General features: G+C 39.6%; 1 protein-coding gene across 1 annotated transcript in view; it reads right to left on the minus strand.

Moving 5' to 3' along the window:
• Nucleotides 1-588: 588 nt before the first annotated feature.
• Nucleotides 589-23,772, minus strand: part of KCNB2 (potassium voltage-gated channel subfamily B member 2) — a 305,366-nt gene continuing 282,182 nt past the window's right edge. The window contains exon 3 of the mRNA XM_075125120.1: nt 589-13,636. Coding sequence (XP_074981221.1) covers nt 11,465-13,636 — 2,172 coding nt within the window. The 3' untranslated portion in view covers nt 589-11,464. The remainder of the gene's footprint in view (nt 13,637-23,772) is intronic.

Here is a 23,772-nt window from a genome sequence, read left to right on the forward strand (position 1 = left end):
TTGTGTATGCTGCTGCATCGGCTCACAGCTCCTTTTTGGATTCTAGAAACTCTTCTGAAGTCAGTGGAAATTTCACACATAGAACAACGGGCACAAAAGAAGGAGCTGCTGCACTTTGTTGGCAGGGGGCAGGAGAAGGCCAGGACATAAAGGTCTCCTACGCCTTGTGCATGGGCTAGGAGATACTTTGAAACACTTGGGACTGCTAAGAGTAATCACTAGGTTTGATTATTTAATACACACCAAAATCTTCTTTCTTTGTGTGCACAGTGTCACACAGAGGGCAGGGTAGGTAAATTGGAGGAGCACTAAGAGGGGTGGAGCAAGGCTTCTCTGGGGCCAGGAGAGAAAGGGAGGGTTGTTTATTGAAAATAAAAGAAAAGCAGAAAAAAACTTACTAATCTGTACTACCAAGATCTACGTGCTTTATGCATTAAGTAGCCTTGAGGTTAAAAAACAACACAAAAAGGCTCTTCAGTACAAGAAAGTGTCTACATATGTGTTTGCACAGTATATAACACAATGGGACCCTGATCCTGAATGGGGCTTCTACAGTGATATAAACAATAATAGTAGGAGTTACACATGCACATTAAAGGGCAGAATTTGGCCCTAAATCTTTATTTCATTGTTTTACAGATCAGACATAGAAATTCAAAACAGCTTTCATTTTGGAGAGAAAAATGTTGTATGCATTAGTTTCTAAATGATATAGACTCCCTACTACCTCTGCATATTGAAAAAAAATGAAAAAATACTTTTTCATATACAAAATATGTTTGGTTATATCAAAAACTGTTATTAAAAGGAAACACGATCCCCAGAGCAAGTTATTCCTAATGCTGTTTTCACTTGAGTAGTTTCCAGATTATCTTTCTTTCAGAGTTGTGGGGGGTGTAGGAAGCTGGGTTCACTCCCCATTCAGAGGATGCCAGGGTTCCAAGCATTAAGGCTAATATTGTCAGAAGTGTGGAATAATTTTGGATGCTCTGGCTTCCTAATATTTATTTGTCAGAGGTGTCAAACACCTAAATCTCTCGTTGAACTGGAATCCTGGGTGCTCAGCACCTCGGAAAATCAGCCTATAGGCATCTCAATTTGGGTGTCCAAAAAGCGAAGCACCCAAGATTAATGGACACTGTTGAAAATTGAAGACCCTGCTAAACCTCTCTAGGCTTCCCTTTCCCCATTTGTAAGATGGGGATAATAATATTTATCCATTTGTACAGTGCTGAGGTCCTTGATCTATAAAAATGCAAGGTTATTATTAGTAGTAGTAATGTTATAGAGAGAGAACAAACAGCTTAGAAGCCCTGTATTTACTTTCTTGGAAAAATAATGGATTCTGACTTTATTTGCATAGTTGTTTAATTTATTTCCTTACACATTTTCTACCAGAGCTCCCTGTATGATATTGTAAAATAATGAAATCTAAAGACACTATGGATTATTGTATTGGTATGTATGCAATGTTTAATGTAAAGTGGCTTCATGCAGAGAACTGAAATGAGACACAGATGATTCATTTACACATTTATTTACTAGCCTGCTTATTCTGTCAGACTGAAATGGAGAACAATGCCATTCATTTTACAGACATTTGACATAAATCAAACAGGTATTTTGATGTTGAACAATTGTACAGACTACCACATGCATATTAATATGTTGATTGGTGCAGAAATATTTAGTTGATTAGCAAAATCTAGTATAGCAACAAAAAAAAATCACATTTCCTTTTTTATGAGGTTAAAATGCAGCTGATATGGAGACATTGATACGAATACCATTAAATGTGAGAAGTTATTATGCTAATGGTGTAAGGTGGGGAGCTGAAAAAAAGTAAACTATTATTAAATGGTATTATCTGCAGAAAGAAATGAAATCAAAAAATTTCTAGTAAATATAATAATAATGAAACAAAGCATGTTTGATGCAATTACCATTGCAAAATGCCCTATGTTATAATTCCCAACTGCACCCCAAGACAAGCAACATGTGAAGCAAAAGCAGCAAATTCTCCCACAACTCTGGGGCATTTTGTAAAGGCAGATGATTGAGGTTAGACAAGACTTATCACATTATGCCTTTATCGTCGAGCGACAGTTTTTTGTAAAGAAAGAGATATGTTGTTAACAGAGCGTTTTACAATGAAATGCTGCTAATCCTGTAAAATGGAACAAGGTGAGGACACTACTATTGTGCCGAGAGAACTTGAAAAAATACTTTTGTGCTTTTTTTTTCTGCAGCATTCAGAGCATTCACAAAAGAATACAAAGTAAAATTCATTAAACTCAGTAAAACTAATTATTGTACATATTACTGTACCTAATACAATAAATAACTTATAAAGATGGAATAATACATATTTTAGTTGATATTTACAATGATCTTAAAATAATAGGTTATGTAGTCAACTCTCAACTTCTTTGTACACTAATCCCTAAATGTTTCATTTTATGTGCATGACTCCCCTTAATGTTAACAGGAGTTAGATGGCTAAAACTCTGCATAACTCTTTGAAAATACGAAGGTATAAATCCAAAACTCTGCCCCTACCAAATGTGCCCTTGATTGTCCCACAACAATGGTTTTTATTTTTCCAGTTTGCAACAAGTGATAGAAACTGTTTGGTTTGCCTCAAGTCACAATAAGTTGCCCAATTCTTCAGTTCTACACAGGCAAAACTCCCATTGGCTTCCTTCCTAGAGCCTGCAGGAACAGGAATAATGACCCAGATCCTCAAAAGGTATTTAGGCACCTAACTCCCATTGGGCCTAAATACTTTTGAGGATCTGGGGCCAACATATTTTGTTTTCTGAACTTCTAGCTCAAGTACCAGTATAAAATATATGTGCTTCCCCTTGTAATTGTACAAAAGTAAACGTCATTTTTTGCTACATTTCAGATGGGCACAAATATACTGTCCAAGGGCCTGATTCTCCACCACTTTGTGTAGCCGTTTAAACTTGTGAAAAGTAGGTGTAATGCACCTCAGACCTGAGTCTGCTCTCATTCACACCAGTGTAAACGAAGAGTAAGTCTACTGAAGACAAGGAGGTTACATGCTAAATGTATAGCCACCACAGGATGCAGTCACCTGCCCACTCCATTAGCTCCACCACTAGCCTACCATACCAACTCGGGAACATTTCGCACCCAGTTTGCATGGGTGAATGATTACCGAAGGTCCAAAGTGCTGGAGAATCAGGCCTGAAGTACCAATATCTACTGTCACATGATCAAACCGTTAGCTAATGTCATACATGGGCTTCCTCAGTTCACTTCACTTGGAATAACTAGGAAGACAGGTGGTGAGAATTTCACTTTCGCAAATGGTCAAATCCAACTTTTCTTACCCACAAGTAGTCCCACTGATTTCAAATGGTGCAATTTGCATGAGTAAGAGGTGCAGGACCGGTCAAGGACTGCAGGATTGGCTATATCCCTGAAAAGTGATGGTTGGTATTCAGATATCTTTCCAGATAGAGCGATAAGACTGTCTTCAGTGTCTATACTGCAATTAAACACCTGTGGCTGGCTTGTGTCAGTTGATTTGGGCTGGCAGGGCTTGGGCTGCTGGGCTGTAAAATTGCAGAAGACGTTTGGGCTTGAGCTGGAGCCCAGAAAGAGAAGTGTGAGGGAGAATTTGATACCAGCCTTCAACTACTGAAGGGGGGTTCCAAAGAGGATGGAGCTAGGCTGTTCTCAGTGGTGGCAGATGACAGAACAAGGAGCAATTGTCTCAAGTTGCAGTGAGGGAGGTAGGTTGGATATTAGGAAAAGCTATTTCACTAGAAGGGTGGTGAAGCACTGGAATGGATTACCTAGGAAGGTGGTGGAATCTCCATCCTTAGAGATTTTTAAGGTCAGGCTTGACAGAGGCATGACTGGGATGATTTAGTTGGGGGTTGGTCCTGCTTTGAGCAGTGGGTTGGACTAGATGACCTCCTGAGGTCTCTTCCAATCCTAATCTTCTATGATTCTGTGACCCTATGAGGGGGCAGGGTCCCAGAGCCCAGGCTCCAGCCTGAGCCCAGATGTCTACACCACAGTTTTACAGCCCCACCGCCTGAGCCCTATGAGCTCAAGTCAGCTGACATGGGCCAGCTTCAGGTGTTTAATTGCAGTGTAGGTATACAAGTGTCCTTTGATGACACTGTAATTTAGGATACTCATTTTGTTTTAGTGTTCATGCTGAGCCTTGTTCTTCCTTCTGATCACTGTGTGTGACTTCCATTGAAGTCAATGGAGGATCTAAGTGTTACTTGAGGGTAAAATTTAGCCCAATGAAATTAATAGCCCAGACCACTCTTTTGTTCATCAGAGACTTTATGAGTGTTTACATTAACCGTAAGAGTACAGACAATGCATAGAGTGATGAAACATCACTATGAAATTTAATTAGCAGGTTTGGGCAGCATAATGTTTTATTTTGAATTAGGTGAATTAATTAATATTGTGTTCTCTGGAAAATTTTAATTAAGAAGATCAGTATTCATTGGTGTGTTAGTCCCCAGCTCTACAAAGGGATCAGCATGGTCCTCTATTAGCCCTCATAAAGGAAATTAAATACCAAAATAATCATTAAAGCAATAATACAGGGCCATATGGTACCACTGATGTTTTAGAAGAAATCCTCATTGAAGCTAATGGGTAATTCTGCTTAAATCAGTGGGACATTTCCCAAAGGTATTATTTACACTCCCAGCAGAGGAAACACACAGACATGTCTGTTACTCCACCCTTGACTCACCCCTTTGTACTAGTATTGTTCTTTGGGCTGAGATCAGTGTTCAAGAAGGCAGCATGCGATGCAACCAGTATTACCAACTTCGCCTAATCTCTGTTCCCTAAGCAAAGTGATGGAGAAGCTGGAAAGAGTCACCTCCAGGAACATTTGACCTGCATTAGAATCCTAGATCTTTTTCAACTAGGGTTTAGACCACACACTGGACTGAGATGGCTTAGGTTGATGATTTCCTCTAGTCCATGGACAAGGGACAAACATCCATACTTATGCTGCATGATTTCTCAATAGCTTTCAACAGTCAACTAAAAATTGCTTCTAGTATGCCAGAAAGACCTGTGAGGGATGAGCAAATCCACTGAGCTTCTTAGAATGATCATAGAGGGTGGTGATGGGCAATTGCACCTTTGCTGCCACAGGCCTCGCTTGGGCAGTGTTGCGAGAGTAGCCTATCTTATTCAAAATATATGTAAAACTGTTTGGGGAGAGCGTGTGACATATAGCCTCAAATACCAACAGCTAGAGATGGCATCCAGCACTGCTTGTCCCTCAGATCAAATGCTAACAATGCCACCTCCTATTTACCCTGCACCTAAAAGAGATTAATGCTGGGATGAAAAGCTGCTATCTGAAGCTAACCTCTGAGGAAACGGAATCATAGAATCATAGAACTGGAAGGGACCTCGAGAGGTCATCTAGTCCAGTCCCAGGCACTCAAGGCAGGACTAAGTATTATCTAGACCATTCCTGACAGCTGTTTGTCCAACCTGCTCTTAAAAATCCCCAATGATGGAGATTCCACAACGTCCCTAGGCAATTTATTCCAGTGCTTAACCACCTGACACTTAGGAAGTTTTTCCTAATGTCCAACCTAAATCGTCCTTGCTGCAATTTAAGCCCGTTGCTTCAGTGGGAAAGTGACAGTGGGAAAGTGAAAGTGGGAAAGTGAGTCTCTCTGAAAATCTATCCAAAACCTGCACATCAGCCTCAGGTGAGTGGATCTACCAGCATCAATCATATAAACAATCAATAGCCTTGGAATCATCCTGGCATTTTTACTGCTCCGATATGCACATATAGCAATTAAAGACTTTCAGAAACACCAGCTTCTATTTATGCCTTTGCCCCAGCCTATTGTATGCTGACTTTGCCAGGGTTATACTGCTCGACTGCTACAATGCATGTGTTAACAGAAAATGAGGGCAACAGCTTTGAAAGAGCTCTGTCCGGTTCAAAGCGTGGCAAGTATCCCAGTGTTCTGGACACTATAGTGGTTCATCCCTGAATAGAGGATGAAATTTAACTCCCTTCTTCTATTATACTGAGCATGAATCTCCCTGTTTGCAAGACAAAATGCAAGACTTCTCCCTTCATGATAAATTTCTTTAATAAATAAATAATAATGAATTTCTCTATATATTTGCACAGCCGTATCTGCCATTTGGGGGTAATGGGAGGAGAACCAAAGCTCAACAAAGAGACTTTACTGTGAGTTTATTTTTCAAGAAAGTGTTCAAATATTATAATAAGCATGGTGTAAATGTCCAGGTAGACAGACTAGGTAGATGGAGACATAATTCACTGTTTTGAGACTCTCAATGAAGAACCACAGGAACTGCTGTACAAGCACTGTAGGAGAGTTAGGGTCAGAATTAGAGCCTTAATGCTATATTTCATATCCATATTTTCTCATTATCTATGTATAAGACCAACAGATTTTTTTTTAATTGACAACATGCCTTGTTGACTTACAGTTTCTTTGCCTTTCTTCCCCCTTTATTGCATTTTCACTTCAATAAAGTGGTGGACCTGGGCTGGCTACTGTGCGACAGCCTCTTTCTGCCATTGTTTCATTTACAATGAGATTAAATCTTTTCATTGCCATCAAAGCCAAGATTGTGCATTCGTGAAAATAAACATGTAATCAATTAGGGTGGGAGCCTCTATCAGGCCAACCTGCAACTTTCCTCATTGACTTTGCTTGCAGTTTGGCCTGATAATGACAACAGAATTGAGCCCTTGTGGCAAAGCTATTTTAAAAAGGCAGTAGCATAAGCAGTTAATGCACTACTATGCAAGCACAAGAACTTCAAAGTTCAAACTATTTTAAATGCAATATTCCATGAAATTCTTAAAGAGTCTAAACATGGTATTCAGAATTCTCTCATTTCTAACTCACTTTGCTTGTCAACATAACTAATTTCTATTTCTATTTTCACTTATCTATTTGGGATTTAGTTTCAGGATAAACATCATTCCCAATAGACATAAAGAACCTTAAACAAGCTTCTGATCCATATATATAAAAAAACAACCATTAAAACATGCCAATGTTTTTAATCTACAGATGATATCTATTGTTAATAGGAACTAAGAAACCAATTACTGCTTTGATTTAAAGATTTGAAACAAAAATACAAGGTTTTAGAGACATATTTTTGCTTATGTAGTACGGCAGTAGAAATAAACAGCTGTTCAGCTCAGTGGCTTTGGTATTGTGTCTGATGGCAAACCACCGCTTTAACTTGAGCAATGTTTGACTTCTAAGCCCAGTTGTGAAATGAGAATGCAGTGCATTATATTGCCGCATCAGCATAAGGGTTCACACCTTCTATGAAATGAAGTTTAAAAGGCTTTTGGTGTTTATTAAAAAGGTGTAGTTGCTTTACACAAATTGTGTAGTGCAATAACTTTATTCTCCATATTATATTCTTAAGCCCATATGTTTCCCATATAACCATAGTTTGCCGTATGTATTTACTTTGCACTTTGTGCAATATATCACTTTCTGCCCCTCCTCTGGAACAGTGTCATTTAGACAATCAGAAAACGTAAATCTCTTTTAAACATGTAAGTTTGGCTAAAACGTGGAAAATTAATTACAACTTTGATTCAGAATTTTGAAATCAGTGTAAAAATTTAAAAAATACTCTTTGCCTATGTTTCAAAATCATCTTAATGAATGATCTTCATGTTCCAGGGATGCCAAGAGCCAGACTCCAGTTTCAGTTGCCCGGGTGTGCGTGTAAATCTGGAGTAACCAGAGTACCAGAGTCGCTCTGTTTATACTAGTATAGAATCTGGCCCCAAAACTCTAAAAGGTCTCCTTCTATTGTAATATATGGCAAATGGGAGCAGACTTGGGTCTGAAATGGCTCAGAAGTCTCAGCAAAGCAGAAAAAAATGTAGGTCAAGTAGTTTTGCATAATTTTAAAGGGATTAATTTTACTGAATCAAATCACCCAGGACCATGCTTCTGATGTATTCTCTGTTGGAGGAAGAGACAGGCCCAGTCCTGCAGCCTTTACTCTGGTCAATATTTTAATTTGGAGTTTTGCATGAGTTAGGTGTTCAGGATTGGGCCCCTTGTTTCTAGGCTAGGCTGGAAATGCCCACTGTGCAAGCCTGTGTTCCTGGAAATATAATTCAGCATGATCAACACTTGCTACGTGAACTAGACTATCATAGAAAACATTTCTAAAGCCTGATCCTTCTTCCCTCAAAAGTTCTAAAATTACTATGACTGTTATTAATGAGAACTACATTGGCTTTGCCTGTTCAATTGCAAGCTTCTGTGCTTCTCTGAACATGTTTCAAATATGATGGCCAATAAGGGCCTGGTCTTGTGATCTTTACTCAGTCAAAGCTCTCACTGATTTTACTCGGGGCCAAATCTCAAAGTCCTTACTTTGGTTTTATTCAGCCCTTATTTGGCCAAACTCCCATTGGTTTCAATGGGAATTTGCCTGCACAAGGCATGAAGGCTTGATTCTACACCCCCTGAGTTCTCAATGACTTTACTAGGAGCAGAATTAGGCCTTGACAAAGGACTGATTTAACTCAGGGGAGTTTTAAGGATTAAAACTCCAATGAGCGCCATATGGTCAGACTCCTGCTCCTGTACAGAAAGCCACTGACTTCAAATGGGCTCTGACCATGTTCAGAGGTCCACCTGTGTGGAGAACGTTGTGGCATCAGAACCGTAGACCTGGGGGGGTTTGCCTGAACAGAGTCATTAACTTGAATGGGAGTTTTCCCTAGGTTAAAACTAAAGGACTGGGCTCCATTTGGACAAAACCTGGTTTTCATTTTGTTGGCTAGAACCTAAAGGCAGATCAAATAGGATTGTGTGATTTCATAAAACTGTATGTAGAAAATACGGACCGACCAACATTTTAGGCATATAAAATGGACTGGCATTTAGTCTTAGTCATTGAAAATATCTACCAGTAAACAATACAAATAAATATAGAAGATTTAACGACTAGAAAACATTCAAGAGATAATTTTTAGAACAGTGAAACAAATGGTTGAAAAGTATTCATCAGAGTGCCATAGAAATAGGTAAAATTATATGTAGCAATAGAGTTACCTGGACTGCAACTAAGGACAGAAAGTGCATTTTTATTTTGAGAAGTAATGACCAGACACTGATTGGGAGAAATGATATCGTATGCCAGGGTTTCAAATCACACAAGAAACACTTGGACTCATTTCGGTAAAAAAAAAAATGTCTTTAAAAGACCAACAATTAAAGATTTTTCTATTTTAAACCAAGGAACTATGCTGTGCTTATTATTTGTTCCAGCCAATTGAACAGGTATTTGGGGTTCTATCTTGCAGCCCTTATATGGGTGAGACCTGAGTAAGCTCTGCATGATCAGCTCTGTAGTCTTTTGGGGAAGGCAGCTTTGTAACAAAAATGTCCTCTCTTCTAAGAGAAGCACACCATGGACTGGATTGTCCCACTCACTTAAGAGAGGGGCAACTCTGTTTAAGTGAATGAAAGCACACGGCTGGATCCTCAGCCTCCGTATATTGGCCAAGCTCCACTGAGATAAAGAGAGCTATGCTGATTTACACCAGCTCTCTACCTCAAGCACTTTTATGGCTCCCATTACCACAGCATGTCAGAGCCTCACAAGCTTTAATATATTTTTTATTACAATACCCCTGTGAGAATTGTTCTTCCCATTTTACAGATGAGGAACTGAGATACAGAGGGGCTAAGTGACTTGCCTAAAGTCACACAGGAAGTTTGTAGTAGAACAAGGTATTGAACCTAGGTCTCTCAAGTACAAGGCTACCTTCCTAACCACTGGAAAATCCTTCATCTCAGGTAAGGAGCTGGCCCACACCATAGCAAGACCACTGTCAGTAAGAAGGGAATCAGGCTCTATATTTCTGAAGTAATCAGAGGAAAATATCAAAATAAAATTATTTGTTTTTCACAAGGAAAAAATATTGGCTAGTTTACATTATTGTGAATCTGCTTATTCATCAGACATATGGGGATTTATGAACTGAAAAAATCTACTAGATGAAGCATGTATTTACAAAGATTTATTGGCTCTTTAGTACGTGTTATATTGGTACTTGATAAGAAAAAATGAATAGCTTCATTCATGCAGGAGCTTCATGGGTGCATTATAAGCTAGGTTTGGGTTCAGCATCTTTCTTTTCCAAGGCTGAGACAGAGCTCAAGTACACCCTAAAAATAAAGATGCTTTGGCATTGGGGGGAATGGGGTGGCTGATATTTTTCCTTTAATTAAATGCTTTTTTTCTGTTGATCCATGGAGTGGCAATGGCAACAGCCTTCAAGATAACTGCTCCTCTGACCTCCAGCTGGACCATGGGCACCATAGTTAAAGAGAAAAGAGAATTGTAAGTTAAAGGGGGAAAATGCTAAAAAAGGGCCCTCAGGAGATCATCAAATAAAACAAAAGAAATACAAAAATTCTTCACCAAAAATAAGAATTGAAAAGAATTGTTTTGAGAGTGAGAAATCCTTGGATATAAACTGTTTCATTCTTGATGGCCATTTGGCCCTATTTATTGCAACGGCAATAATTGTATGGTTTGTATTCTTATTTGATGATGGGGCATTGTTATAAATTAGGAAATTCTGGCAGTGCTTATATAAAATATCAAATGCTTCAATTCTGGTCATTAAATCTTTACTTTTTCTCAAGAATCCTTCATTTAAATTACAAATGCAACAACAAAGTTTGTGCAAATAAAAAATGATTTACAGCACAGATAAACTAAAAATACTGTAGTCCCTTAAATAAACAGATATACTCATGAGCTTTTTAACAGAAAGCAAGATATGTGAGATGCTTTAAGCAGAAGTTGCAATTTTGCAACATAAGTCTGTACAAATCCTCCAGGCAATGTGCTGTGAAGGAAGTACCTGTGTCCCAGGAAACTTGATGTCCACAGATCCTTGAAAACAGTAGCTCTCCCCCCGACCCCAAACTATTTACAAATATATTAATTTGCAAGCTCAAAGCACCTTGTTTCACATCATTATGAATGCATGCATTGACTTTTAATCCTTTCATGTGCAAATTCTAAAACTCCTTGTAACCAAGAGAAAAAAAAAGTTCAGAGTTTAAAATCTGTCTACAATCATAAAGTGAAAGGATCAAAATGTCAGACTTTGCAGAACACTGGCTCCTAATAGAGCTCTCTTTATTTTACTCACTGTTCTTGAGTCATTTTTTTCTCCCCTTTTGTTTGTTTGTTACAAAAAGCAGTCTTGGAACTCTTTACTTAAACAGTACGTAAACTAAACAACTCTTCATGCCATGCAAAAATAACAATTTTATGCACTTTTTTTTGTTTTTGTTTTGAGGCTTCCATGTTTTAGTTCACAGGCATTGCTAACTGTGGTTTTAAGAAGAGTTTTTTTTATTGCTTTTGTGACTAGTCACATGCTGGTTTCACGTGTGGGACAATAACCAGGTTCTCCTGGATTTGAATGAATTTCTGGGGCAAATAAATGGTTTTCCATTTTGTAACTTTCTTGGTTACTGCCCTTCTTTACTTCACTCCCAGCATGGTAAATGTCTTGAGTACAGTTGTGGCCCATGCTTTTGGGTGAAGAAGAGCTGACTCTTGGCTCGTCTGTTAAATGGGTGCCATCACTGTGTTTGTCCCCAAAGCAATTTGTTTTGATATCCTGCTGCTTTTCATGTTTTACACCAGTGATCTCCATGAAGTCTTCTTCTTCTTCAGTGTCTATTTCAGTAAAGCTTCTCTTCTCCTTCGAAGGGAAAGTGAAAAGCTTTTGTTTGGGAAACAGAGGGGATGATCTTTTAGGAGGTCCCTGGCAAAGCATCGAGGCATCAGCACCCAGCATGACGGGTCTTTCACCTTGGGGTGAATTCTCTTCTAAAAGAATGGTGCTAATATGCTGAGATGTAGACTGTGTAAAGTCCGCTCCTGCTGTTACTGGCAATGGCCTCACAGTGCTTGGTGGAGTTTGTGGAGCACTGCCTCTGTTTTCCTTAAAGTTAACTTTAAGGGATCTAGGTTTTAATGGATTGTTACCTTTTAGAGAACTTTTGGGGCTTTCCATGGCACTGTCAAAACGCAAGTGACCATACAGGACAGTTTGGGAGCCACAACCATCGTTGTTTGCAGCAGTGTCAATTGGCTTATAGTCAAAAGTGACATCTCTAGGGGCAAACGTTTTCTCTCTTGTGAGTGATACAAATGGAGAACTCTTTGTTCGTTGGTTGTCCTCTAGATTAACAGAGTCACTCGGGAATCTCATTTGCAGGTGAGAGCCAAGGTAAGGAGGAAGGGGTGACCTTTCTGTTTCTGTGAAGTCAGTTGCACAACTGGTGAAGCTATCAATACTAGATGTGCTTCTCATGTCTGTTATTACATCTGTATGTCCAGCTGGCAGCTGATCTCTCTGCCCAGTGACCTCTTCCATTTCTATTTCTTCCTCATACTCAGGTGGTTTTGCTGGCTGATCTTGGTAGCCAGCATTAAGATTAAGCTGAGACTGAGTTTTAGTAATTTCATTATATAACATCTCTAGTTTTTGAGCACTCAGGTGTTGTGGGCTGGACGCAGCAGCAGCAGCATTATTCAATTGCTCATGGGAGCCCTGCTGACTAACTTCCTGATATTTGTTCTCAAAAGACTTATTTGAACTTGTTTCAGACATTGTCCTTCTGGCCCACTTCCACCTGCTCGGAGATAGGTGGTTATCATCAGGTGTATCCTTTGAACTGGCTGGATTGCCAGGCTTTCCTGTGTCCACTGCTACGTCAATGAGTTCCATACTGCGTGCAAAAGCATCTTTCAGGTTCATGGAGACAATGCTTCCATTTCTTTTAGCTCGCTCAAGGGCCTCTCTTCTTTTAATGGCCTTTTCCTGCCGTTTTTGCTCCTTGTAAAACTCAGAGAAGTTATTCACAATGATTGGTATGGGCAGGGCGATTACCAGCACTCCAGCAATGCAACACAGTCCTCCAACTATTTTTCCGAGTAGAGTCTTAGGATAAATGTCACCATATCCTACAGTGGTCATAGTGATGGTAGCCCACCAAAAGGATGCAGGGATACTGGTAAACTTCGTAGCATCTTCATCCTTTTCAGCAAAAAACACAAGGCTGGAAAAGATCATTATTCCCATTGCTAAAAATAATATCAACAAACCCAATTCATTGTAACTCCGCCTGAGAGTGAAACCTAAAGACTGAAGGCCTGTTGAATGCCTGGCAAGTTTAAGGATCCTTAGTATCCTCATAATACGAAATATCTGAACCACACGCCTGACGTTTTGGAACTGCAGCACACTTTTGTTGGACTCTGTGAGGAAAATGGTGACATAATATGGCAAAATGGCCAGTAAATCAATCACATTTAATGGACCTTTGAAGAACTTCCACTTATTTGGTGAGGACAGGAAACGCAGAAGGTACTCCATAGTAAACCAAGCAATACACACAGCTTCAACATGTGCTAACTGGGGGTTGTCATTTGGTTGTCCAAATTCATCTGTTTCTTGAAGCTCAGGTAGTGTGTTGAGAGACAAAGCAATGGTTGACAGAACGATGAACAGAATGGATACAATGGCCAAAATCTGTAAAACAAAATAAACAAGGCTCTGGTTAGCAAACCATCCTGGATGCTAAAAGTAAAGGTATTTGTTAGTGGTTGTTTGTATTCTTTTAAAAAAGTGTTAAGTGCTCCAAATAAAGTCAAAATTATCTACAATTTTTCTTTTCTTTTTCCCCCTTTCTTTTATTTGATTTTCACAAAGAAAAACTCTAGATTTACCCACACCAAGTCAAATACTGCTTCTCTTACTGACTCCAGAGGGTCTACTTATGAGAAAGGTAAGCATGATTTGGCCTACAATTTTAAAATAAAAGGGTTGGTGATATTCATTAATTCAAATTAACTCTACAGGCAAAGAATACAAAATGCCACACTTTCTGTAATTACATTAAACATTCATCTTTTAGCATTCAGCATTAAATGTAATTATTTTAAACCTTACTCACTGGTGAGAAACTGAATGGCTGATTGTGATGGGGTGTATGACCCCACACTGGCCTTGAAGGGGTTAAAGGGCTGTACTGGGCCCAGATAGCCCCACCTCTCCAGACCTGCAGCGCATGCTCCAACTGAAGAAAGAGTTGAAAAGGGAGCAACCCAGCTCAGAAGGAGGGAGACTGGGGAGGAGGACAGACTTTCCATGGAGGTTCTTGACAAGGATGCCAGAGAAGCCTTCCAGAGGGAGAAAGACTATGTGTTGAGCCTGGTTGTGGCTGATGGTTTTGGTTGCCTTTTCTTTTTGCCTCATATCAGACTGGACGAGAAAGGCAGACGGGAGGAAGTGACCCACGGAGGGTAACTCAGAAGACACCTTCAGGGGTCAGACACAGTTGACCCTCCTAGGGTCATGGGTCAAAGCCTGGTTGAATGGGTGGGTCCAAGCTCCGCTGCCAATGACCCCTGTTACAGGAGGGACATAGACCTCCTGCCACCTCAGTGCACCTCTGATTAAGAGAAGGACTGGACTGCAAATCCTACTCACAGAGAGGATGGCACTAAGGATGGCAAACACTAGGCCTCCTCACCCCACAAAGCACTCTATTAAACTGATTAACATGTTCTGAAATTAATCATTCAGTTTAGTTAATTTAATAAGTAGCAGTGCACACATCTCTCATTTCATCACATATACAATCAAACATCAAGTTTTAAACTAGAAAAGTCTAAACAAGGAAAGAAAAAGAAATGCCTTAAGAGCCTGATCCTGCACCACTGTGAGGCCTATGACAGTTTGGGTGCACTTAAAGAATGAAGGAAATGGCCCTTTGATTAGGCAAAAGCTTGGTTGAGAAGTAAAACCTTATACAGTAGCCTGAAGGCAAACAAAATCAGGTTCTCACAGATCACTGTATAGAACAAGTTCCACGGATTGTCACCTTTTACAAAAAATGCCTTGACCTCAGTCTAAGGAGAAACATTTTGCCATTAATTTTAACGGGAAACAGGCATTTCAATGTCTTGTAGCGTTCATTTTGTCAGGAATATCTGGTCATTTCCCTTCAGATAGCTAGCATTATGATAAAAGAACAGAATATATTACAGAATTTAATGGTTCTAGCATTTAGTTCAATTATTTGTAAGATAAAGGAATATGGGCAGCCTTGAAATTATTTATGAACGTTTAACAGTTTTGAGAAACAAATCTATAGAAGTACTTTATTTGAAAAAGCATATTTTTTTAAAAAAAGCCGTAAGTAACTCAAGGTTTCCATTAGAAGTACTAATGTTAATTATTTTCTACTTTACTCTTTAATTGATGCTCAGTCAAAGAGCATTTGTTCTCATTTCTCAGAAATGGTTCATTTAAAACCATCTTTTGATGTTTGGTGTTCTTTCAAAGACTCAATAAGGCAGCCAGAAGTGCTCTAATATACAAAAAAATGTGGAGTGCAATATAGCAATATACAAATCTGTCCTACATATGACAGCTAACTCACTGACCCCAATAGAAATAACAGAGGTAGGGGGCCATTGGCTTGGGCTAGCTCATACTTTGAGAGGTACATCACTCTTTTCAAGTCGGGCTCTAACTTATAGCAGACTCAGCTCTCTAAACACAAACAAAAAAGGCCACAGAGGTCTGAGAGTCATTCCCAGACATAATCCCCATTTTTTTCAATTCAGAATAATGTAGAATAAACATACAAAGTAGAACCCATCACACATGCTTTGGAATAACCCAGACAGGTATGCTTCTTTCCAAAGTCTTTCCTGTCAACCCTCTTCCTTCTGAGGAGCACCATTTATATTAGGGCAATAAGAGCCATCTACTTGTGCTCAATGAATCCTGAACCATCTCTTTTCGTCTTCCTTCGACCCACAGTCCAAGCAGAGGGAGGAAAGAAGCTATGCTCTAATTAATCTGGGCTGTATGTGTCATTACACCTCTATTTAGGGCATTGCTAAGGGCCTTTTCTCAATAGAAAGTCATCCCACTACTGACTCAGGGAAAAAAAGTGAACATTAGCAAACTGCTACAGGATGGCAAGAGAACGTGGAAGGGATAACATTGCATAGCCAGCTACCAATAAGTGATCCTGGAACTGAAATCCTTCATGGCCTGAGGTCAGTTATCAAAGGAATGGATTCCCAAGCAAATCATATTGCAGTGCAACCACTCCTCACTCAACTGTGAGACATGCTCCAGCTATGTTAGAATATCAGGTTTCACTGTGTAAAGGTTTGAAGCCTACATAAAGCCTGGGGTATTGCACATACCTCAGCATCCTAGAATAACATTGTTGTAGCTTGCACATCCTTGGGTTCTATAAAATATTTAATAACACTATAATTTTATTTAAAAATGTGAAGGAAAAATAAATACATAATCAGACTTCATATTGCAATACAGAATGTAATGTAATACAGAATATAAAGAGTAATATATGAAATAGCCAGGTAGTACAGGACAGAGTTCTATTGAGGTAATACAATCATGAAAGCAGCATTTGTCTAATTTGTCATCAGACCTGGCTTTAGTTAGGGGATGCTGGCCAGGATACAGGGGTTATTTCATGCACTTTTCAAAACGTGCAGTAGGACTAGAGAGGGGAAGATCTCATCTGAGGAATGGGTGACTCTGAAGTACAGGGGTATAGGGGTAAAAATCAGGACAGGGAGTTGGGGTTAATAGGAGCCTATATAAGAAAAAGCCCCAAATATCGTGACTGTCCCTATAAAATAGGGACATCTGGTCACCCTACTTATAACACTGCACTGCAGTGTTAGCATTACATACAAGAAAAAACCCTTTTCTAGGACCTGGACACATGACCTTCTTGTCCAGAGAAGAGAGTGCAACTTAGTGAATCAAGGTGATGCTCCCTGTTATCTCTGAGTCATTTATTTTTGGTGCCCGTTGCTGGTAACATGCAAATCCTGTGTTCACCAGGTGTTTCAGTAAGAGTTGAAAATGCACATGGAAAGGCAGATTTGCAATATGGTAGAATTATAGTTGTCAGCTATATACCTGTTCATATTTTTGAAGGATGTTTAGTGCAAAGGAAATAATTTTGGTTTCCTATAATCATAAAATCATAGAATTGTAGGACTGGAAGGGACCTTGTGAGGTCATCTACTCCAGCCCCCTGCACTCATGGCAGGACTAAGTACTATCTAGAATGTCCGTGACAGGTGTTTGTCTAACCTACTCTTAATAATCTACAATGACGGAGATTCCACAACTTCCCTAGGCAATTTATTTGAGTGCTTAGCCACCCTGCCAGTTAGGAATTTTTTCCTAACGTCCAACCTAAACCGCCCTAGCTACAATTTAAGCCCATTGCTTCTTGTCTTATCCTCAGGGGTTAACAAGAACAATTTACCTCTCTCCTCCTTGTAACAACCTTTTATGTACTTGAAAACAGTTATCATGTCCCCTCTCAGTCTCCTCTTCTCCAGACTAAACAAACCCAATTTTTTCAATCTTCCCTCATCAATCATGTTTTCTAGACCTTTAATCATTTTTGTTGCTCTTCTCTGGACTTTCTCCAATTTCCCTACATCTTTCCTGAAATGTGGTGCCCAGAACGGGCCGCAATACTCCATTTGAGGCCTAATCAGCTTGGAGTGGAGCGAAAAATTACTTCTTGTGTCTTGCTTACAAGAATCCTGATAATACATCCCAGAATGATGTTTGCTTTTTTTGCAACAGCGTTATACTGTTGACTCATATTTAGCTTGCAATACACTATGACCCCCAGATCCCTTTCCGCAGTACTCCTTCCTAGGCAGTCATTTCCCATTTTGTATCCCAATTGATTGTTCCTTCCTAAGTGGAGTACTTTGCATGCAAGAATTTAAAGTTTTTATTTCATTGGAACTTTGCAGTGTAATTAAAACTGTGCATCATTCCACATGGTATGTTTTAATTACAGGGCGTCCTCGGACTTATGACACCAGACTTACATTGGACGCCACTTATGACGCTTTTCAATTGACTGCCCATTTTGCCCTTACGATGCTTGATTTGCTCTTATGATGCTAGATTTGTATAAAGTTCCCGTGAAATCACTTCCTGGTTGTGTTATACTGGTATGGAGCTGGAAGTGGTCACTTCTGATTGGCTTTGAGGCAGCAGGATAGCTTGTTGAGTTTTTATGTTTCTTTGAATGCTGTTTACAAAATACAGTGTCCAGTAAATACATTGATGTTGCAGCATTTGTCATCTATAATTCATTTAGTACAAAAATCTGGGTTATTGTGAAAATAGTCTACCAAGTCTTGGTGCAGGAATCAATCCCCCCTTCATACCATTGATTCCTTTGGGAAAAGCGGTTTGGGCTTACAACGTTTCGACTTATGATGCAATTCTAAGGAACGAATTGTGTCGTAAGTCCGAGGACTCCCTGTATTGCAATTAATTAGATTTTACAAGTCATTAGGCAAAGCCTGGCAGGGGAGCAATAGTAACAGCAGCAACTGTCTACACAAGAAAGGGTTTGCCAGTATAGCTATACCCTCCCAGTGGAGATACAGCTTATACCAGCAGCAGTTCTTTTGCCGATATACCTTATACCAACAGCCTGAATAAAATATGCTTTACCGGCAAAATGTATTTTTTGCTGGCATAACTGCACCTTTACTAGAGCTTCTGCTATGTTGGGTAGGGGTGTGATTTTTTTTATACCCTTATCCAACATACTATGAGGCAAAACTTTTAAGTGTAGACCAGGCCTGATGGTGATGAGTGAAAGTGAGAGGGGGAACAGCCGAGCCCTTTGAGAAACAATGCCCTAGAGGTTCAGAGCCAAGCTGCAGCTAAGCTTACGTGTCTCCTCCTCCAGGCTCCTTGCCTCATACTATTTAGTGTTGGAGTGGCTGCACAGAATTTAGGATTACTGAGGGAAATATCTGAGATACGGCCGGGCCACTTGGCCAGAATTTTGTGATTAATTAGGAGATCAAGTAACCAACCTACATAATAAGGTGTCATGTTTAGCATTAAATGAGTAGGTGCCATAAAAAACAGAGGAACCTATGAATAGAGACATACATTTACCGTACATTTTATCCTTTTAAAAGGCTTATTCATTTAACATACCCACACGCATTACAGGCACATATGCAAGTTTTCACACACAAACCTCATTATTCTTGAAATTTGCTTTGGTTCTTTCTTACTCCACATTTCACTCTTGGAAAACCTACTCTCTCGCTGAGTAGTTTAGAACAGCAGCACAAAAGACATTTGAAACAGCATGGCAGTTGAACTATAATTCAAGACAAGAAATAGTTTACTTAATTTTTTCTTTCTGTGTTAAAAATGAATATCATCCATCGATAAAGTGTTAATGGCAACTGATACTATTTAGCTACGGCTACAAAAATAAAATCTCATTCCGTGTTTTAAATATTTTCTGCTAGCCTAATGTTTCTGAAGTAATGTGTGCACAGAAATTTTTTCTCTGTAGACCAATACTTAAACCCTGATCGTGCTTCTATTGAAGTAAATAGTAAAACTCCCACTGATGTCAAAAGTGCAGTATCAGACCCTTAGTGGGATTCTGTAGATACTGAAGCTTCAATATTCTTATGGCAAGAATTAGCAGCAATCTGTAGGAAATTTGATAGATCTCCAATATTAAACTGCCATTAAAAACTGGCTTTGTTCCTAAGCATCTAATTTACTCGAACTCATTGACCATTATTACAGTGACATAGAATAACGTTGTTTTTTTATTATACAAAATCTGAAGATCATTACATAGGGGGTACAAAAAGAAAGGAAGAACATAAAGGCATAATGTAATAGGCATTCTTGCATTCCTCTCACTCTGCAACAACACTTTTTATAAAATTACTTCTGAGGTCACTCTCATTAAAACCAAATTATTGCATGAAGTGGTGGAAAGGACACACTAGATCCAAACTGAAATGCAGCCTCTGTGTCAAGAGAAAATTCAGAGCTGAACTGAATCAGTCAGTATAGGAAATCAGCTTAAATTAGTTTAAATTTGCAATTAGATAAAACGAGATTAGCTGTATTATCCCCTTTGATTTGAGTTCCAGTTACACATTTTTTGTCTGCATCACACATACAACCATCACATTTGGCATCTTTTTGGGCACAGAGGGAAAGGACCGAATGGGCACAGAAACCAAAACTACCCTTTTATCCTCTGGGAGGGAGTTGATGCACCCCTGGGGGAGGGTTTGGCAAATCTGTACTTCACTGCCCTCCCTGTATTCTTCTGTGGACAGAACTTCAGTTGCCAGCCCTGTCAGCCTGGCTTTCACAAGCATTAAAGCTATATACAATTATATTTGTACCAAGTATAATAATTTACAGCCTACAATGTTTGCTTGCAGCTAATGTGAATGCAGGTAAAAGTGTGGACCTATGGGCTCCTAAATGTTTTCGTCAGGAAAAGAAGAAAAGCAAACACCAGTATCCCATTATGCTTTGGAAGCATTATTAAAAACTTCTATATTATTAGCAAATGTCTTGTGAAGGTGTATTAGGGTGCAGGGAGTCTCTCTCCCTAAGGCATCTGCCCAACGGTAGGGAAGATATATGCATCCTGGGCTTGATCCAAAGCCCACTGAAATCAATGGAAAACATTGATGTCAACAGGTTTTGGATCAAGCCATTAGGGCCCCACTGAATATTGGGTGGAATGCTCAGATATGCTCCATGGGAGCATGATCAGCTGGTTTATACGCATGGCCCAGCTCTTGGCACAGCATGTACAGATGCTGCTGTTGGCACCTGGTGCTGACAGAAAGGAGCATTCCCAATTGTTTTGTCTCTCAACCCTATGAATCATCCTGTGGGATGGTTCAAGGATGCTCCCCCACACCAGTGTACAACAAAACAGTCAGAGCAGAATTTGACCCCATATGAAATACAGAGATGACCCGAGTTGATTTCATCCCTGCCATGAGCTCTCACAATATGTATGCCATGCTGCTGAGGTGTTACTGTGCCTACAAACCATTATTTGTGATGGGACTTTGACAACACAGTTGTAGCAGCACATCCTTTCCTAAAGTTTCCCTTTTGAAAGTTCACCTCTCTAACATGATCGCTGACTTCAGACTCCTGGGGCAGTCTAAACACAGTGAAGGGGAGGAAAATAATTTAACAGAACAACATAAATTTGATCAAACCCACATTACAATTACAATTAGCACATCTGATGAGACTTTGACAGTGTGTGCAATTACTGAATAGCTTCTCTCTGCTACTCATGATCTCTTTCCTTGATGATATTATTTAAATTCCTGACCTTTCAAGTTCCATTTTTCCCAAAATCATTGTTGTTTTTTTTAAAGGACTCAGCTTGAAATTTCTCCATTGACCTTGAAGAGATATGCATTCAGAATACCATGAACTCCCAATGCAGAAGGCCTGCTCAAGGGCCGAACCACTTAATGCAGCACTTGTTTGGCACAAAAGTGGTACATAGGGTCTTTTTACTGACTTTCTGCGCTAGGTGAATGTCAGGGTAAAGGTTCAGTCTGGAAGTCCTTATTGAGTCCAAACTCAATGAGAGTTTTGATTGAGGATTTGAAGACTGAATCCATAGACACTCATTCTTTATAACATCCTTAAAGAACATTGTGCATAGTTGCCAGATGTGTGGGAAAAGACCCCTTTCTCTTTTCTACCATTCTGTTTCACAACTTCTGACATATAGCCTCCTCTGCTTGGGACAGTTTCTCATTTCCTGTGTAATAAAAACCATGACCTCTATTCCTTCGGATCCCTGTTTAGCCTCCAGTTTGTTCACAAAGACTTTCTACACTGATCTCCCCACACATATAATGCTGCATCCTTCTTGTTCATCTTCTTGCCCAATACACCGTATTTGGCTGGAGTAGATTTTAAGGGCCAGTTTGCCCCAGGGTAGATTTAAGCATCAGGATTTAACAGGAATATGGGCTGGATAGCCCACTTGTGGCTGAATACAAAGGAGGTTTGGTCTGAGATGCTTGCAAGGCAGGTGTGACAGGGAGCATTATGGATTATGGAGTGGATTATGCCTGGAAGATGGTAAACTAGGAAGTTGCCAGAATCCTTCTGGCCACTGGGGATACTGTGGTCATACACAAGAAAATCAGGTACAGCGTTCCCGAACTTTACAGGGAAGATGTACACATTTATCAGTCACAGGGGCCAATATGTGGTGTAGACAAATTGGAGACTGAATTGGTCAGAGGCAGCTATCAGGCAATGAGGTGAATGGGGAGGGGTGGCCAAACTATTCACTGGCACCTCCAGTGGCTAATACAGGGGCTATGCGCCAGAGGTAAACATGAGTGAGAGACCTGGGAGATAATTGCTGGGAGATATCTTATTAGCCTGGACAAAGAAGGGAATATCTTATGTTTTCACAGAGTTAAGCACTTTTCATGCATACCCCTTTTCCCCCCTCACAGGGGGAGGGTGAGAGGATTCAGAGGTGGGCTGAATCCTAGCAGTTAGGCGGAAGGGGGTCCAACCCTGAATATTGGTTATTGGGGAGGGGGTTAACCCCCACATTAAAATAAAGAGTGAATGCAGGTGTAGCCTTCTCCTTTACAATTCATCACTGTCTCTGTTTCATTCTCCTTCATGTCCTGATCAACACATATATTGTGTTAAATAGGAAAAATTCCCATTGAAGTCTTAGTATTGCAGTTAATACTTGAAGAATCTATTATAATTATGCCTCACCCTATTAGGATAAAAATAGCTATCAAATCAGCTATGGTAATTTTGTTGTTGAATAGTGAACGGCCATCTCAGATGGAGACATGAAATCAATAGAAAACTGACAGGCAGTATTTAATACAGAAGACATGTTAGTTCATTCTAATAACTGAGGACATGGTCCAAAATGCACTGAGGTCAATAGGAATCTTTCCATTGATATCAGCGGGGTTTGGATGAAGCGCTGAACTTGAATATCACATTATTGACAGATGTTGTATTGATACTAGTTTATAAATATAACACAAATTGTTTAATGAATACAATGATTCAGTGTAATGCGGATTAAAAGAAAAATACAATATATTTCTAGCTAAAGTTTATGGGTAATATAAGGGACAAATATAGTTAAAATATAATTTGTCATGTTGCTCCAAAATATATGTAAAAGCAAAAGAGATAAGTTTTAGGAGTGGCATGAAAACCAGCAGTTTCCATTTACAAAGTGTTCGCCAGTTCAAGGGTCTTTTTGTTTGTCTTTCATTTGGATTCCATCACTTTCACTTTGGGGTTCAAAAAAAACTATCAAGGACTCGGAGAAAAATCAGCCAATGTCACAGACTTATGCCTGATGTTGAATGAAAGAATAAAACTCTCCCTGAAACCTATGGGGGAAAAGTGTGGGTTCACTCAAATTTTTGCCCACATTCACTCAAAAGGTCCACAAATCTTGAAGCCTTTTGATGATCATAGGCTGAGTCATACTGGTGTTTGGATTTTGTGATGAAAACTTTTCTCAGTTCTACTAATTTGCCAGACTGGACAAAGCTTAGCATTATCATTGCCAACAATGTGCTAGACTTTTTGGAACTTCCACATAAATGATGCTGCATGAATGACCATTCCACATTATTGGCACTATTCTGCATTCCTTGCACATCGCAAAAGTCTACTGGCCTTAAGGGCGTTTTAGGTGACCAAGGAGTGCTGACTATCCCATGGTGATAATAATGTATCTAGAC

This window comes from Caretta caretta, chromosome 2 (genome assembly GCF_965140235.1).
Source record: "Caretta caretta isolate rCarCar2 chromosome 2, rCarCar1.hap1, whole genome shotgun sequence".
Classification (NCBI taxonomy): Eukaryota; Metazoa; Chordata; order Testudines; family Cheloniidae; genus Caretta; species Caretta caretta.